At 57.3% G+C, this 16,259-nt stretch overlaps 7 protein-coding genes across 7 annotated transcripts; 3 read left to right on the top strand and 4 right to left on the bottom strand.

Annotated features, from left to right (window-relative positions):
* Positions 1-124: 124 nt before the first annotated feature.
* On the bottom strand, positions 125-1,541 carry BO66DRAFT_459158 (NAD(P)-dependent alcohol dehydrogenase). The gene is made up of 2 exons (XM_025652246.1): positions 1,278-1,541; positions 125-1,213 (listed from the first exon to the last, which is right to left on the bottom strand). Exons 1-2 carry the CDS (start codon positions 1,452-1,454, stop codon positions 293-295), a joined length of 1,098 nt encoding a protein of 365 aa, XP_025500568.1. The 5' UTR covers positions 1,455-1,541; the 3' UTR covers positions 125-292.
* Positions 1,542-2,394: 853 nt separating this feature from the next.
* Positions 2,395-3,409, bottom strand: BO66DRAFT_394447 (Aldo/keto reductase; the record flags this gene model as incomplete). Its single annotated transcript, XM_025647992.1, has 1 exon — positions 2,395-3,409. The coding sequence occupies one exon, from the start codon at positions 3,404-3,406 to the stop codon at positions 2,411-2,413; it is 996 nt and encodes a 331-aa protein (XP_025500569.1). The 3' UTR covers positions 2,395-2,410.
* Positions 3,410-4,350: 941 nt separating this feature from the next.
* BO66DRAFT_330822 (general amino acid permease) lies at positions 4,351-7,799 on the bottom strand (the record flags this gene model as incomplete). The annotated part of the gene is made up of 10 exons (XM_025644064.1): positions 4,351-5,071; positions 5,135-5,344; positions 5,395-5,477; positions 5,530-5,692; positions 5,738-5,843; positions 5,890-6,000; positions 6,052-6,159; positions 6,209-6,371; positions 6,670-6,879; positions 6,930-7,799. The coding sequence occupies 10 exons, from the start codon at positions 7,797-7,799 to the stop codon at positions 4,351-4,353; spliced, it is 2,745 nt and encodes a 914-aa protein (XP_025500570.1).
* Positions 7,800-8,535: 736 nt separating this feature from the next.
* On the bottom strand, positions 8,536-9,898 carry BO66DRAFT_380940 (Six-hairpin glycosidase). The gene has a single exon (XM_025645932.1). It carries the CDS (start codon positions 9,858-9,860, stop codon positions 8,730-8,732), a length of 1,131 nt encoding a protein of 376 aa, XP_025500571.1. The 5' UTR covers positions 9,861-9,898; the 3' UTR covers positions 8,536-8,729.
* A 1,159-nt stretch (positions 9,899-11,057) lies between these two features.
* Positions 11,058-12,186, top strand: BO66DRAFT_474061 (nucleoside-diphosphate-sugar epimerase family protein; the record flags this gene model as incomplete). The annotated part of the gene is made up of 2 exons (XM_025653106.1): positions 11,058-11,471; positions 11,533-12,186. Exons 1-2 carry the CDS (start codon positions 11,220-11,222, stop codon positions 12,184-12,186), a joined length of 906 nt encoding a protein of 301 aa, XP_025500572.1. The 5' UTR covers positions 11,058-11,219.
* Positions 12,187-12,439: 253 nt separating this feature from the next.
* Positions 12,440-14,759, top strand: BO66DRAFT_170469 (Zn(II)2Cys6 transcription factor). Its single transcript, XM_025642298.1, has 2 exons — positions 12,440-12,966; positions 13,019-14,759. Exons 1-2 carry the CDS (start codon positions 12,565-12,567, stop codon positions 14,639-14,641), a joined length of 2,025 nt encoding a protein of 674 aa, XP_025500573.1. The 5' UTR covers positions 12,440-12,564; the 3' UTR covers positions 14,642-14,759.
* BO66DRAFT_170470 (NmrA-like family protein) lies at positions 14,760-16,011 on the top strand. Its single transcript, XM_025642299.1, has 3 exons — positions 14,760-15,490; positions 15,557-15,719; positions 15,799-16,011. The coding sequence occupies exons 1-3, from the start codon at positions 14,878-14,880 to the stop codon at positions 15,953-15,955; spliced, it is 933 nt and encodes a 310-aa protein (XP_025500574.1). The 5' UTR covers positions 14,760-14,877; the 3' UTR covers positions 15,956-16,011.
* The last annotated feature ends 248 nt before the right edge of the window (positions 16,012-16,259 follow it).

Here is a 16,259-nt window from a genome sequence, read left to right on the forward strand (position 1 = left end):
AGAAGGATGTAACTATACAGTATCTCGAAGGCCCCCCGTACCGTGGAGACGTATTCGTATGAATAGGATTGCAAAGCACCTGCATCATCTCTTGCGTGCACATAATCGAGGGGGGTGAACTGCTTGCCCCTGGTGCGCCTTGACTAATGTTGCCGAGTGCCAGTTGATGCGCCCGCGTTTCGTGGCCCTTCCACTTCGGTCAGAGCTCGTTACAACAAGCGTATTGAGATGGGTTACCGTGGTCTAGCATTGAGACACAACACAAACACAATCATTTGACTCTCTGTGGCGTTTAATTCACTAATACATAACGATACCGCGCCCGTCCATGGTCCATATCCAAAATCACCTGGTTAGCCTCCTTCATCGGTCGTTCCTCGATCCACGGCCGCACGCCTTTAGCCTCTGCCAAAGCAAGCATCTCGCGGATCTCGCCCGGGCTTCCAATCTTCGACCCGCAGAGTCGCAGCCCGCTCCCGATCAATGCCCCGGCGGCGAGGGTGAACGGACCGTCCTCCGGGTTACCGACCTGCACGAACGCACCATTGGGCCGCAACAGCTTGAGGTAATCCGCCAGGGGGAGCGTGTTGGAGGAGACGGTGGAGATGATGAGGTCCAGGGAGCCGGCGTGGTGGGCCGCCGTCGACCAGTCGGGCTCCTCGGCCGTGGCGACGTAGACGTCGGCCCCGAGGGCGCGGGCATCGTCGCGCTTGGCCGCCCGGCGGGAGAAGGCGGCGACCCAGTCGGCGCCGAGCGCCCGCGCAAAGAGGATGGCGAAATGGCCCAGCCCGCCGACGCCGATGACGCCGACCCGGCGCCCGGGCCCGCAGCCGTACTGCTTGAGGGGCGCATACACCGTCGCGCCCGCGCACAGCATCGGCGCTGCCGCCGCGGACGGAATGCCGTCGGGGATGCGGATCGCGAAGTGCGCCGGCACGCGGTGGAAGGTCGCGTAGCCCCCGTACGAGAGGCTGCCGTCCAGGTAGCGGCCTGCGTACGTGCCCGTCCACAGCCGCGTGCAGTACTTCTCATTCCCCGTGCTGCACTCGACGCAGTGGCCGTCCCCCACGCGCCCGCGGCACGAGTCGCTCTGGGGGCCCACGCCCACGCGCGCGCCGATCGCCAGCCCCTGCGCCGGCGGCACTTGCGCTCCCACGCGCACGACGATCCCCACGATCTCGTGGCCCACGCAGCACGGATACGGGGTCGGACGCTATGTGTTTGAGAGAAGAGGAGTCAACGACGCGGTCGAATTCCGACAGTGGGGACAAACCTACCCAGCCGCTGCGCAAGACACAGAGGTCGGACGCGCAGACGCCGCAGTGAGTGACGCGGATGTCGACGTCTGTTTCCTCCCAGGGCTTTGGCTGGAACTCCCGCCAAACCAGTTGCCCTTGGGCGGCATTCGGGTCCAGGCCCATCCACCCTTCGAATTTGGGGGCGGTGTCCGGCATCGTAAGTGTCGCGAGGAAGATGTAGATGACTGAGGGGAAGGGGGGATGTGGAAGATTTTATTTGAAGTCAAAGGTCCTCGATCGGGGTGGGAGGAGAGGGGCATTGGGTCGTTTTATATGGGGCGCGGGGTGGGAGGGATGTCAATCAATCACCCATGGTAGAAAGCAATGAAAAAGCTTCAGTCGGAATTGTTTACGTTATTGTCAGCATCATTGTTCCGACTCTGTATTTCACTGCCGGATCTGTCCACGCCTTCGAAGTATATTCAGCTACTGGGTAAGCTGTCTGGGTCTTCGCCCTCAATGGGTTAGCCTGTCAGCGTGCGGGAAGTCAGACCCGCTCGCTCGCTCCTGCTCCAAGGCGGTGCTGACATCATTCACGTATGCTCCTTGCTCGTTTCATACCAATTCCTGGTAGATGGAGTTAGGGCAGTTGTTACCCCCTATATCCGACTTCAATTTCAAAAAGGTCCGATTCTTGTGGCGGTAGTGACGCAGAAGGTTGAATGAGTCTCAGGCGCAAGTCATCCCCATTCTGCCTCCAGTATGCACACGTACTGTACTCGTGCAACACGTCATCGTCACCATCAATACGACGAGCAAGCACGGTACTTTTCTCTGGGACTGACTGTCAAGTAAAATTCGGTGGGGCTGAAAACTTCCCTCAGAAGTCAAAGGGAGAATTAGATCAGACTCAGAGTCAAACATCTAGAGTTACTCTACCCGAGCTGGCGGGCTGTAGTATTCGAGATATCCATGGTGCCGACCAGTCAAGGGCATACTTTTGGAGACGGGGCACAAACTACGGCCTCTACTGATCAAGATACTACTGCGAAGGAGGCAAGAAGCAAGCAAGAAAGCAAATTTCCATTTCAAGTCATCGACGATGCCAGGTCCTTTTTACAGGGTGAGGCAATTCACCTGACGGGGCGTAACCTCCCCCAAGAGTTGCACAGCTACTCGCTCAGAGCAACCGTATCGACGTAAAGATACGGCATCATACTGCTTGGATGACGGTCGCCTTGCACCTCAGCGGCCTGGATCACCGCATTAATCTCTTCCAGCTCCTTCGGGCTCAATTGAACGTCCAAGCTCCCCACGTTCTCTTCCAAGTTCCGAATCCTCGTCGTCCCCGGGATGGGAACGACCATTTTGACCGAAGCGCCAAGCCACGCCAGGCTCAGCTGGCCGACGGTGCACTTCTTCTGCGCCGCCAGCGCCTGCAGCCGGTCGACCAGCGCCAGGTTCTTGGGGAAGTTCTCCGCCGAGAACCGCGGCAGGATGCGGCGACGGTCGGTCGCGTCGAAATCGTCGGGGCTGCGGATCTTCCCCGTGAGGAACCCGCGGCTGAAGGGCGAGTAGGGCACGACCGCGACCCCGAGCTCCTCGCAGGCGCGCAGAAGGCCGTTGTGGAAGGCGTCCACCGCGAAGGGCGAGACCTCCACCTGCACCGCGGCGACGGGGTGGACGCGGTGCGCGCGCCGTAGCGTCGCCGCGGAGCACTCGCTCAGCCCCAGGTGCTTGACCAGCCCGTCGTCGACGAGCTGCTTCATCGCGCGCATCGTCACTTCAATCGGCTGCTCCGGGTCGATGCGGTGGCAGTAGTAGAGATCGATCGCATCGCCGTCGGCGAGACCCAGCCGGGCGCGGCTGCGCAGGCACGCCTCGCGCACGTACCCCGGCTCATTGTGGATGCTGGACGGGAGTCCCGGCCGCTGTTGGATGCCGAACTTGGTGGCCAGGAAGATATCCTGCCGCCTGCCGCTGCGTTGGAACCAGCTTTGGGTCGCTCGTGTGGTTAGCAGGGTTTCTGTGGAAGATGGGGCGGAGAGGGGTTTTTCTTTTCTTGGTCCTCGTTCAACACCGCTGGCTGTACTGTACCTACCGCGCGAGAATGTCTTCGTTGTCGGCGTACACGTCCGCCGTGTCCCAGAAGGTGACCCCCCGAGCATGCGCCTCGTCGAGAAACCGTAGCCGTTCCTCATCGGGCATCGGGACTCCGTAGAACATGGAAAGGCCCATGAGGCCAAGACCTACAATCATGCGTTCAGTCTTGTGCGAGGATGCAGATTAAGGAGGTTACCGGTCACCGCTCACCTTGCGCGGACACCAGAGGCCCATTTGCGCCGAGTTGGATAGTGGGAAGCATTGTCGGGTTGGAAGAGGTCGTAGACATCACTGCAACTGTTCACAATAATGATAATAGTGAGACAAGTGAAACCGCGCGCCAGCAGAGAGATCTAAAGTCTCATAGATACGTCTATGCACGTCAGCTGACCCTGGGATGCTCTATGGATTCAGCTTCAGGATCTTCGAGCCCTACATCCGAAAATGGCTAGTCACATAAGCATCTATGATGTGATCCCGTGGGTCCCAGAAGTCCTCAAACCATGGACCCACTACACTTTGACTTGGATTGATGACCAGCGGCAGCGTATCGCACCACCCCGGCGTCGGGCTTCTCCAAGGCGCTACCTCCGGGTGGTTACGGTGGGCCAAACCATGGTCAATCGACGAGAGGGGTTGATTACAACTCTAGCCTGGAAAGTAAAGCACCTGACGTCTTCCACGCTTTTCAACCTGGACCCGCCCAATTGACCCCAATCCACGCATAGGGGTACTGTAAGCAGGCAGCATGACCATGCACAATCATGTCTCCAGGGTCAGAGATGTGACACCCAAATACTCACCCTACTCAACCATCCTTCTGGCATAATCCGCGGATTCATATCGTTGTGAAGATGTTATGTTTGACATGCTTATGAGATCCAAACTGTACTCCCTGATCCACTCAGTCCGTGGGCAGCGCTCACCAGTATTTCCGAATGCCTCTCGATCACACCTGCGCACCCCTTTCCCGCGACCATACGCATCATTTCCCTACCGGCCAACCCATCTACTCGAACCACCGATCGACCACCCACCACCTCCACCCCCCCTTCCTTTTTTTAAATCCATCCCCAACCACCCGCTCATACTCATCCACCTCCGCCCGTAACCCGCCAACCCCCAAATCCGCCCTCTCGGGCCGCACCCACCCCGTCCGTCTAAACACCTTCCACCCAGCCCCCAACCCCACAAACACCGCAATCATCGCATAATCCAACACGAAAGTCTCGGTACTCCACCGCCCGTCCAGAAACACCTCCCACCCCAGCACCAACACCATTACCCCGGTCCCGAAGGCAGCAAACCACCCCGCATACGGCTGGAGATACCCTCGGAACGGGAGCGTGGCCCAATCCACGCCCTGCGCTTTCAAGGCAGCATAGAAGTGCAGATACGTGACACACGTGCCCAGGTAATTCAGGAGATAGGATGCGGTGATGACGCTGACCAGCCAGTTCAGGACGGTGGCGGAGGCGTGTTGCACCTGGAGGAAGCCAAGGCAGCAGAAGGCCATGGTTAGGGCTATCGCGTAGATCGGGAGGCCGCGGGCCGTGCATCGCCCCAGAAGGGCGGGGGCTTTGCCGGTCAGAGCCAGCCCGTGCAGCGTGCGCGAGGCCGAGTAGACGAGGTTGTTGCCGGCGGAGAGGACGGAGGTTAGGATGAGGAGGTTGACGATGTGGGGGAGGACGGGGATCGAGAGGTTGTTCATGGAGATCACGTAGGGGGATCTTTTGGGGTCTGGGTTAGTGATTGTGCGTGATGGGGGGAAGGGAGAGGGGAGGGAGGCTCACGCTGCGCCGGTTCCGCTCCCCTTACGTGTTCCTGCGATCGTCGCGGCTAGGGTCGGGTCGTTGTACGGCAGCACGATCCCCATGCATAAGGCCCCGGCGATGAAGAAGACCATCAGGCGCCAGACGAAGGAGGTGAAGGCCCGATGCATCACCACCCGTGGCCGTTCGGCTTCTGCGGTGGTCATCGAGATGTATTCGGGTCCGACCATGCTGGGACTCGGTTAGAATGTCTTAGCGGGGATGAGACTAGGATGGGTTACGTGAACGACGCCTGGATCATGCATGCGAGGACGCCGCAGAAGCGACCGGTGTTTCCGGCGGCGAGGTATGAGACGAAGGCACCCTGGTATGGTGTGAGTGACTAGTAGGTGGCCAAGTTGTTAGGGCTTGGTTACCGGGTCCTTCCAGTAGCGGAAGCCATATGCATCGTGATGAGGATTCCCTCCGACCATGGTCACGAAGGTGTAGCAGATCAACCCTATCATCAAGATAATCTTGCAGATGGAGAGGTAGAATTCGGCCACTCCAAAGTATCGGACGGTCAAAACATTGAGAATGCTGCGAGTGTTAGCACTCGCTATCAGATAGACGGGGATGCTGTACCCATAGATCACCATGACAATGACAACGACTGCCGCCACCGGTATGCGATCCGTCCAATACGTGAGAAGTACATTGATTGCGACAATCTCGTATGGAATCCCGAGAGCTAGGTCACTGTCAGCCGCCGAATGCACTATCTGCAAAATACTCACCCATCGTGAGGAAGAAATTCCACCCCATGGCAAAGCCTAGGGCATCGTCGACCCAGTGACCTGCCAGCTGAACAAACGGCGACGGTATGGGCAGATAACACACCATTTCCGCTGGCGATAAGCTATTAGTCACAATCCGCTTGCTGCTAGCGTGAGCCTCACCAAAACATTGATTCACAGCGAGAATAATTGTGCCGTATGCCGCAAATCCCAGCAGCAGGCCTGCTGGTCCGCCTTTCGGCAGTACAGCGCCCATCTGCACAAACAAGGCTATCCTTGTGAGTGTCACTACAGGTTTTCAACTGTATCGGAGACTTACAGGTCCCGATAGCGCCGCCCACCGCGAGGAGTTGCACCTCTCTACCCCGCAGCTTGCGGTGCAGATGCTGCGACCCCGCGGACAGCACGTGGGCCTCCTCGACCACCGTATCGGGGATTTTTGTCGTTGTCGATTCCGTCCGGGACTGGTCTTGCATTGCGATCTGCATTCGTGTGACATTTTACACGGGACTTGCTTTGTGGACATTTATATCTGCTTTTCCCCCCTGTAAGCGCGATGGTGGGGTGCGATAGCGGGGTTCGGCCTATGAGCAGGGATGTGGTGGTCGACGTGCAGATGCTGTCTTGGTATGACTTCACTTATCGCCTCCAGTTGACGGTGTCGCTGATTTCATGGAATATAATGCAGTTCTAATGACAAATCGCTCTAACATCATGATAACAGGACCAGCCTGCTGCCCAAACATCACTCTATTCATCATCCCCGAATGGCATCGCCACCCATTCAACCTCCTCGACCGGCGGTTCCTCACTCTCACATCTTGAACACCGACACACAAATCGAAACAGGGTCTGCAGACGCTCTCGTCGAGTCTGGAGGTCCGTGAACTGTGTCAGGTCGAAATACGAGATACAGCATTCTTCCCCAGCGGCGATATCCTTGGCCGCCGTGAAGATCATCCGACCGTGCTGGTCGGGTTTATGCGTCATCTACGCTCAGATTAGCAGCTATGCAGGTGTTCCTGTCCAGAAGAACTCACATTCGGTCCGCAGGAGTGATTCGCGATGGCCGCACGAGGATACACCGCCGCGCCGAACTGCTCGCCCCGGTCGAGGGCATCCGGCGGCACGGGGTACAGCCCCGTCTCGCGCGGGTACAGGCCAAACGAGTTGGCCTCCTCCTGACAGATGAGCTTGAGCACCTCCCTGTCCGGCAGGTGGTGCGGTAGCACCGGCCCATGGCGCAGGTACTTCTTGACGAGCGCCGTCCACGCGCGCACCTGCGCATGCGACCACGAGTCCTCCGAGCCGCAAAAGGACCGCATCGCCTGCCAGCCTTGGGCGAACCCGGGGCCAGAAGCCACCTGCTCATCCGTCGTCGTCGTCGTCGTCGTCGTCGTCGACTTCCTGTCCTCAAACAGTTCAACGTGTCGCGCGGCAAGGATCCGCACAATCAACCACAGCATCCCGAACTCATACTCGCCCCGCTTCTCGCGAATGGAGGGAGCGAACCGCTTGAGCCAGGTGCACTCGAACGCATGGCGGGCGTGGTCTGCGGCCTTACAGGCGGCACTGCACCACATCACATCCCCCAGACAGCCCTGCGGACACGCGAGACGTTCCGCACGGCACGCCATCCGCCGACTGCACGGGGGGTGACTGCACAGCAGCGCCTCGCTCGTCCGGGGGTCATCGACCGCGGGGATCACCGCGTAGGGCGTGTCGACCAGCACCACCTCGCCGCGCGGGATGGGCTGGGCCGCCCGCAGCTGCCGGCCCTTGTAGGGGTCGACCCCTTGCTCGAGATGGGGGTGGATCCACGCCGTTGACGTGGTCTCTGCAACAGCAGATTTGGTCACTGCTGCCGGTTCTAAGGGTATATGCTGCTCTGGGGGCTGTAATAGTGGCATTTTGGAGCTGGATTGTTGCGTGTGGGCACCAGATCTGTCTACCGGGAGGTCAAGTTGGATCCCCCAATTCTTGTCGAAAATTTGACCCAACTTTTTTTCTCCGGGGATTACACTATCACTAGCTGCCTATCGCATCTCTTATCGTCTGCAGAAGTGTGGGTCTTGCGTGCGCTGGGGTCGTCTGGACCAATTGTTCGGGCATGATGCGGTGGATGGGCCAATGGAATTGAGGGAGGATGTGATGGGTCTTATCGGCGGATCGCGTGGCAAAGCTTGCCCTTTTTTTGCAGATTCCATCGACTCCTCATTTCTCCGCTGGATCAAAATATGGGGATATCCTGCGGGTATTGCGGAAAATCACTTGAGGTCGGAACTCATGCAATTTGCCCATGTTTTTGACTTCGGTCTTTGGTTTGGACTGCCATTGGGCTGATGGATGCGGAATTTGAGCGACGGATCTAAGGCCCAGGGCATGCATTTCCATCAAAAGCTTGGTGCCCGCACGACTTGACACGCTCGATACCATCTTGAATTGATCACACAACGGTTAAATTGCTAATCTACTGCTGAAATTGATCACGTAGGAGCCTTTTAGTTGGTACATCAACCAGGTTCTGTACGGTGCTTGGTCAACTGAACGAGGGACTTGTGAGATGCATAATTAGTAATCAGCTTGCGTGGATGCATGATATGGGCATAAGATCTGCTGTTGTCTCGCGTGAAGATTGACGCTGTTCTCAAGAGTACATTATGAACTAGATGGTATACCTTCCTGTAGCCGGGATGTTACTGTGAGGCTTTTATCTAAGAGCGCCAGGCACTTCCTCACACATAACCCTTTCTTTATATACAACCAATCGACTAAAGAACATGGAAGCAAGTACAACAAGAGACAAATTAAATCAACTTGATCGAATGAACCCATAACCATCATTCACTAACAGCAGCGGCGGCGACGAGCGCATCACACGCGGAGCTCTGCGTCGAGGCATCAGCGCTCGCAAACGGGCCCGACCAAGTCCCCCCCAGCGCATCGCCATCGCCCCGGTCCTTCTCCCAGATACTATCCGCATTCTTCAGCAGGAAGCTGCGGATCTGCTCACTGGGCGCCGCCTTGTACAGCACCGCCAGATTGCGCATAAACACGCCCTTGAACTGGGGCGCGTCGCCGGTGCAATTTGGCTCGCACGGCTCGGTCAGCACGCCGTCCGCGTTGGCGAGCGCGCTCATCGCCGCGCCCGCGATCTGCTGCGCCGTGGAGAGATACGACGCGTCCCCGAACAGCTGGGTCATCTCGACGAGCGCCCCCAGAATCACCCCCTGGTTGTAGGTCCACACCGTGCCGCCGTCGTTGCGGCAGCTGCCCAGGTCCAGCCCGTTGTTGATCGTGTGCTGGTCGTTGATCAGCCCGCTGCGCGCGAACCAGCCCCAGCTCTGCGCCGCCCACTCCTTATAGTACCCCGCCTGCGCGGGCACCCGCCGCCCCAGGTGCGCCGCCACGCTGAGGAAGAGCTCGTTCTCGATCGCCCCGTTCTGCGTGTGCGATTTGTCCCACCACAGGCCGCCGCACGTCGCGTTCCAGCCCGTCGTCATGTCGGCGAAGATGCTCGCCGCCGTGCTCAGGTAGCGCGTCTCCTGCGTGCGGTCGTACACCGCGATCCAGGCCAGCGCCCACCAGGCTTCGTCGTCGTAGTAGTCGTTGATGAAGCCGGGGTAGGCGCGGCGCGTGAGGCGGTGGGTGTTGCTGCGGCTGGCGTGGGCGCGGGCGTGGGCCTCGCGCTTCACGGCGCGCGCGGCGGTCGACCCCTGCGCCCGCGTGAGGGTGTTGGCGAAGACGGCGGCGTTCGCGCCCAGCTGGCTCGCGTCCAGCGCGGTCAGGTCCGCCAGCACCGTCAGGCAGTTGGCGCTGTTCCACCAGCCGGTCGTGTCCCACAGCCCCGTGCTCGGGTTGTACCATTTCTGCAGGGTCGTCACCGCCGCTTTGGCGTGGGAGAGGTAGTCGGTGGCCGCGAGGGCGCCCTGGAGGCAGAGCAGGGATGTGAGCGAGGCTTTGACGATCATCGTAGCTTCGATTCAATACTCAATGACAAGGTGAGTTGTAATACTGGGTAAGTCAACAACCAGCAGGGGTGTGCAGGGTCTGCAGGGTATTTAGCATTGTTGTCGCCCGGGCGAACGGTTCTTTGTCCCCGGCACAAATACCGCCCACCAACATGTGTCTTTGTTGCTGGATGAGTCGCAGACGCATGATTGGACTGTGCTTGCTTTTGAAACACTTCTTTGGCCAGAAATAGTGCTGCTTTTTTGGGGGCCAGATGGGCCCAAAACTGGGGGATGGACGGTGATTGGGAGGAATCCGCTGGGCCTCATTTCTTAGTGCGACGACGATCTTCCGCACTGCCCGCCGTGTCTGCCCCCTGAATATGGGATTGGTGTGTTCCAAGGGTCCAGGATTACATTTGTTAGGCAGAATCAAAGGACCCTGCTTTAGACATAGTCCCCAGGCTTCGAAGGATCAAGGGTTTCTGGGCGTTGGGGCTAGGGTCGGTCTGTGGTTGTTGAGTTGGCTGCTCCCTTGCCGAAATGGGCTGCCCGCCCTAATTTGAGCACTTCTTGCAGACACTGCACTGCTCGAGACATTCTTCGTGACGGACATCTTGACCCACGTCAGACGTGCAAGCAGAGTTCTACTGTGGTCTTGTTAGCCGGTGCAAGCATGATAGAAATTCTCGATTCCGTGACTCGTACCTTCGCGTTGACATCCACAAAGTACCACAAGAATCTTATGTGGTGCGTGGTGCCTGTAGTGAGTGAGTCGGACGAGAGGCCAGGGTCACAACACTCGAGCCAGAGAAAGGATTACTAGCTCTCACAGCTTTTCTCGATCTCGGATCGGTCAGTGAAGTGGACATTCTCACCAAGTCAGGGCGACAGGCGATGTCATGTGAGTATCTCCCTCTGCATGAAGTCCATGTCCAGTGTAAGTCTTGCCACTAACGTTGGAAAGAAAAGCTAAAAAAGCCCGCTGTTCTGCTTATTGACTGCCAGCCAATCCACCGACCCAGAATCTTCTTCGTCGGCCTCTTGGCTGTTTTCTCCGACCGAGGTGAAGAAGCCCGTCGAAATGGGAGGGAGCTGAATCATCTCGGCCTTGAGCTTCACCCCGAGGTTTCGTAATGAGGTCAACACCCCTGCTGCACAACCCAAACCCTCGTATTTTTCTTTTCTTTGTCTTCTGTCGTCCTCACCTCTGTTGCAGTTGCTGCTCTGATTCCAAAGCTAGCTTTGTAATTATTCTGTACTGAAGAAGGACAATTCCTGTTTCCTCTGCTGAAGCCGCCTCCGGAAGACATATAACTACTAGTAGCGCGATCTCACGTACCCGACAGTAGTAAGAGCCAAATCTCAACACTCGATCTCATGGCAGCGATCCTGGTGACCGGTGCGACCGGCAAGCAAGGCAGCGCGCTCATCAAAAATCTCGTCGCCAGAAATGCACCCTACGAGATCCTCGCCGTGACGCGAAACTCCAATTCCGGGGTCGCCCACCAACTGCGCCAACTTTCGTCCAAGGTCAAGCTCGTTGAGGGCAATCTCGACAACCCCGCGGGGATCTTTGACAATGCGCACAAAGCCACCGAGTCCCCGATTTGGGGGGTCTACAGTGTCCAGGTACCGCTCACGTACTCCTCACCCAGTGATAGGCCCCAGTCGCGCTGACCAGACACGTTAGGTGGCAATTGGGAACGGCTCCCAGGAAGAACCCCAGGGCAAAGCCCTCGTCGACGAAGCCCTGAAGCAGAACGTCAAGTTCTTCGTGTACAGCTCGGTCGACCGTGGCGGCGAGGCCTCGTCCACCACGCCGACCAAGATCCCCCACTTCCAGCACAAACACAACATCGAGCGGTACCTGGTCGACAAGTCCAAGGGCACCGAGATGAAGTGGTTCATCCTGCGCCCGACGGCGTTCTTCGAGAACCTGGTGCCGGGCTTCTTCGGCAAGGTCTTTGCCACCTGCTTCAAGATGGCGCTCAAGGGCAAGCCGCTGCAGATGGTGGCCACCAGCGATATCGGCTACTTTGGCGCCGAGGGCTTCCTGCACCCGGAGGCCTGGGCGGGCAAGGCGCTCTCCCTGGCGGGCGATGAGATCACCTACGACCAGATGGTTGAGATCTTTGAGCGAAAGACGGGGCAGCCCATCCCGTCGACCTTCCGGGTGCTGTGCTCCATGTTCATGGCGTCGATGAAGGATATGGGGTACATGTTCAAGTGGTTCCACGATGAGGGGTACAAGGCGGATATCCCCGAATTGCGGCGGATGCACTCGGAGCTGAAGGATTTTGGGACGTGGTTGGAGACGGAGAGTGAGTTTGAGATGAAAAAGTGAGGGGACCCCGGGAGGTTGTTTCTGGGGATTCTGTTTGAAGACGAATGTAAACTAGCAAATTGTTGTTTACTCTTAAGTTGTAATAATTTTATGCTACGGTTAATGCGCTTAAGATTCTGGTTGTGCAGGGAATTGTGCGGAAGAAGAAAAAGGCGGATACATGCAGGATGACTCAGCGGAAGCAGCCGTCTGTCTCCTCGCGTCGATCATCGCGGCGAAGATAACTTCATCTTCATCCCTATTCTAAACATCCTAAACACTACCGCTCGTTTCTCTTTTCACTTGCAATAATCCTCTGATTTATCTACGCTATCCCCTCAAATAACCTAGTTTTGTGGCCTCTTGTTTAAATAAACGTCTACCACGCCCCGCGTAAGGATGCCGCCCGGGTCCGACCGGAAGACCAGCGGATCCAAACGGAGCTGCATTCGGTGCAACCAGCGGAAGGTGGGCTGCGACAAGAAGAGCCCCTGCGGTCGATGCGCCAAGGCTGGCCTCGAATGCATCCATCCGGGAGAGAAACGAGCCCCTCGGAAGCTGAGACGCCCGCCCGTCGCCGAGATTTTGGCCCATCTCAAGGAATTAGAGGCCGAAGTCGAGAGGCTGCGCTCCGGGGCGAGGCCAGATGATCAGTTGGATCAAGCATCCCAGCCTGCCACTGAGGCCGGCTCGCGGAGCGATGTAGAGGGACTGGCTACGACTTCTCGCGGTCGGCTGGTCGTGCAGGGCGGACGGACCCGGTATGTTGGGGATGAGGCCTCGGTCATTCTCGGGGATAAGGTAGGCTCCTCTCGTTGAGAGAATAGTACGCAGGCTCACCAATAATTCACAGATCCGAGAACTGCAGGAAGTATGCGATGAATCCTCAGAGGAGGATATTGACCCTCGACTGCGCCCCAGCAAAATTGGTCCAGCGCCAGTACCGTCCATAGGAATTCTGGGGTCCGATCACGCAGCACCAGGCCATAGTCCGAGCGCTTCGATGACGCCTTTGCCAGTATCCCAGCTACAGGCACTGTGGGAGATTTACCGGGTAAATGTAGCTCCTATGATTGCCCTCCTGCACCTGCGCTCGATGGAGTCCATAATCCTGCAGGCGGCACAGGACAACGACAACCTAGATCCTGAACAAGGAGCGCTCATATCGGCTGTGTGCTTCGCAGCCGTGGTGAGCATGACGCCACGCCAATGCATCTCACTATTTGATGAGCCGCATGATACGTGTATCGAGAACTACAAACTTGCCACGGAGCACGCCATAGCAAGGGCGAACCTGATCAGTACCCAGGACATCCACGTCTTGCAGGCCGCCACTTTGTTTCTTCTCTGTCTTCGCCGATGCGGTGACTCGAGGCTTGTTTGGGCGGAAAGTGCCATAGTCGTACGGGTCGCACAGCGGCAGGGGCTGCATCGTGATGGTCAACGTCTGGGCCTGAGTCCTTTCGAGATCGAGATGCGTCGCCGACTATGGTGGCATATTTGCATTCTCGACATGCTCTGCTCCGAGGACCAGGGTACAGATACGCAGATCCGACCGGAGATGTTTGACACGCAAATCCCATCTAATATTGACATCGAGGTGATGGCGCCGGAGTTAGCCACGATGCCACTCCCAAGCTTGGGCTTCAGCGATATCACGCTCTGCATTGTGCACTGCGAAATGATGACCTACCTCTACTGGCCCAGCAAGTCTTTCGACGAGGGGGTCGATGCGATGTCCTCGGAGCAGAGAAAAACTAGATTGCACGACTTAGAGGCCTATCTGGAGACCAAGTACCTACAGCGACTGGATCTGGACAGCCCGATTCAGTGGATCACGGCGGTCATCGCCCGGCTGACGCTGTCGAAAGCATGGCTGGTGACGCGCCTCACTGCTGCACCCGCAGAGCCCACCACCACCACCACCACCACCACCAACGATGAGATCTTCCGCATGGCGGTCGAGACGGTCAAATTCGCCAACCTGCTCCACCGGGACGTGCGCATCTCGCAGTGGGCGTGGCTCAGCAAAAGCTACAAGCACCGACACGTCGTGGCATACCTTCTTTCCGAGCTGTGCAATCGTCCCATCTCGCCCGACACAGATCATGCCTGGGAAGCTGTCACCCAGATTTACGATCAGTGGCAGCACGACGACGTCAAGACGAACGATATGCTGCAGAAACCACTAGCGCGGTTGATGGAGCGCGCGGCCGATCTGCGGAGGAAGAAAACACGCCAATCCACGAGGTATCTCCCCATCAACGCTGAAAGAAGCCCGCGACAGGCAAAATCTGGGCAGTGGATACCAAGTTCAGGGGCGTCGGAAGGACAAGGACAGGACACCGGCCTCAGCACAAACGGGATGGGCTTGACCCCGTCGCCGGAATCCGTCCTGGACGTTGCACAAAGTCTGGGGGAGTTTTTCGGTGGCTCTACGTCTGCCATGGACTGGCTCACAGGGTCATTGCTCTGATGAATAACGAGGGATGATTCATCATCTCCCGAGTGGCGACTGAATGAGACAAATTTGGATGGCACCCGCCCGCCAAGCTTGAGCTCGGGGTTGAGACTCAACCCGAGAATTAGTAAACGCCATGGTTGCAAAACCTATAAGAGGGCCGACTGTTTCTCAACTTACGATGATAACCGTCTTCTATCTACTTACTATCCACTACTCAACATCTTTAAAGCCCGTCCCTCAACTTCAAAATGGCCATTACCGTTGGTGTTGCTGGTATCACCGGAAAGTTCGCTCGCCGGGTGGTCAGCCACCTGCTGCAGCACTCCGACATCACCATCCGCGGCTATTGCCGTGACCCCAGCAAGGTCCCCGCGTCCATCTCCTCATCCGAAAAGGTTGCCCTTCTAAAAGGGGATGCCTTTGACAGAGAGGCGATCCGATCTTTTGTGGCGGGCTGCGACGTGATCGTGTGCTGCTACCTGGGCGACGACAAGCTCATGGTGGAGGGCCAGAAGGCTCTGATCGACGCGTGCGAGGAGGTCGGGGTGCCTCGCTACGTCGCCAGTGACTGGGCTCTGGATTATACCAAGCTCAAGCTGGGCGAGCTCTTCCCGAAGGACCCGATGATTCACGTCAAAGCCTACCTGGACACGAAGGAGAAGGTCAAGGGGGTGCACATCCTGATCGGCGGGTTCATCGAGCCGGTGCTCAGCCCCTTTTTCAACATCCTCGACCCCCAGACCCACACATTCCGCTACTGGGGTGAGGGCGACGAGTACATGGAGGGGACGACTTACGACAACGCGGCGGAGTTTACTGTCGCGGTGATCCGGGATGCGGAGGCTACGGGCGTTGTTCGCTGTATGTTTCACTTGTTTCTTGGAGATGAAACGAGGGTACGTGGTTACTAACGGATTCAAAATTCAGTCCTCGGTGGTCGTGCCACCATCCGTGAAATTGCACAATCCTATGAAAACGTCTACGGCGTCAAGGCCAACCTTGAACGACTGGGCTCCCTGGACGAGTTGTACAAGACCATGCACCAGAAGCGGGCGGAGAATCCTGCTAATATCTACGGCTACATGTCGCTGTATGTCCCTTGATTCCCTCTTGGTTGAAGCCTCTTCCATTATCGACGGTTGGCACTAATTGTGATCTGCGTGATATAGCTTCTTCTATTACTACTGGGTGAATGGACAGACTTTTGTTGGTCCTGAGACGGATAATGCCAAGTACCCCAATGTCGAGCCGGTTGACTGGGAGAGATTTATGAAGCAGTGGCCGTTGCAACAGCTGCCTACTGCCTACTTCGCTTTGAATGCTTGATTCTTTGCGTTGGTGGAGGGGTTAGTGAAGGGAGGCGTTTCTCTTTCGGCGTATAAGCAGCAATCAACAGCGATTAATTTCCGCAAAAAAGAATGCGAAACATCTGATCCATCACAAAAACAACCAAGGTAAATGTAAACCAACTGAAAGGGGATCGAGCGACAGGTCGTCACCTAACAAATCGCAGCTGTGCGATGATGGGTATGTTACACTGCAGGGGGAATCTAGGCAGCGCCAGGCACCAGCAGTCAGGTGACCCGCCTTGCGTCCTGGTCTCTACAGAGACAAGAGGAGCTTCACTTCC

Source organism: Aspergillus aculeatinus (assembly GCF_003184765.1).
Source record: "Aspergillus aculeatinus CBS 121060 unplaced genomic scaffold BO66scaffold_48, whole genome shotgun sequence".
NCBI lineage: Eukaryota > Fungi > Ascomycota > Eurotiomycetes > Eurotiales > Aspergillaceae > Aspergillus > Aspergillus aculeatinus.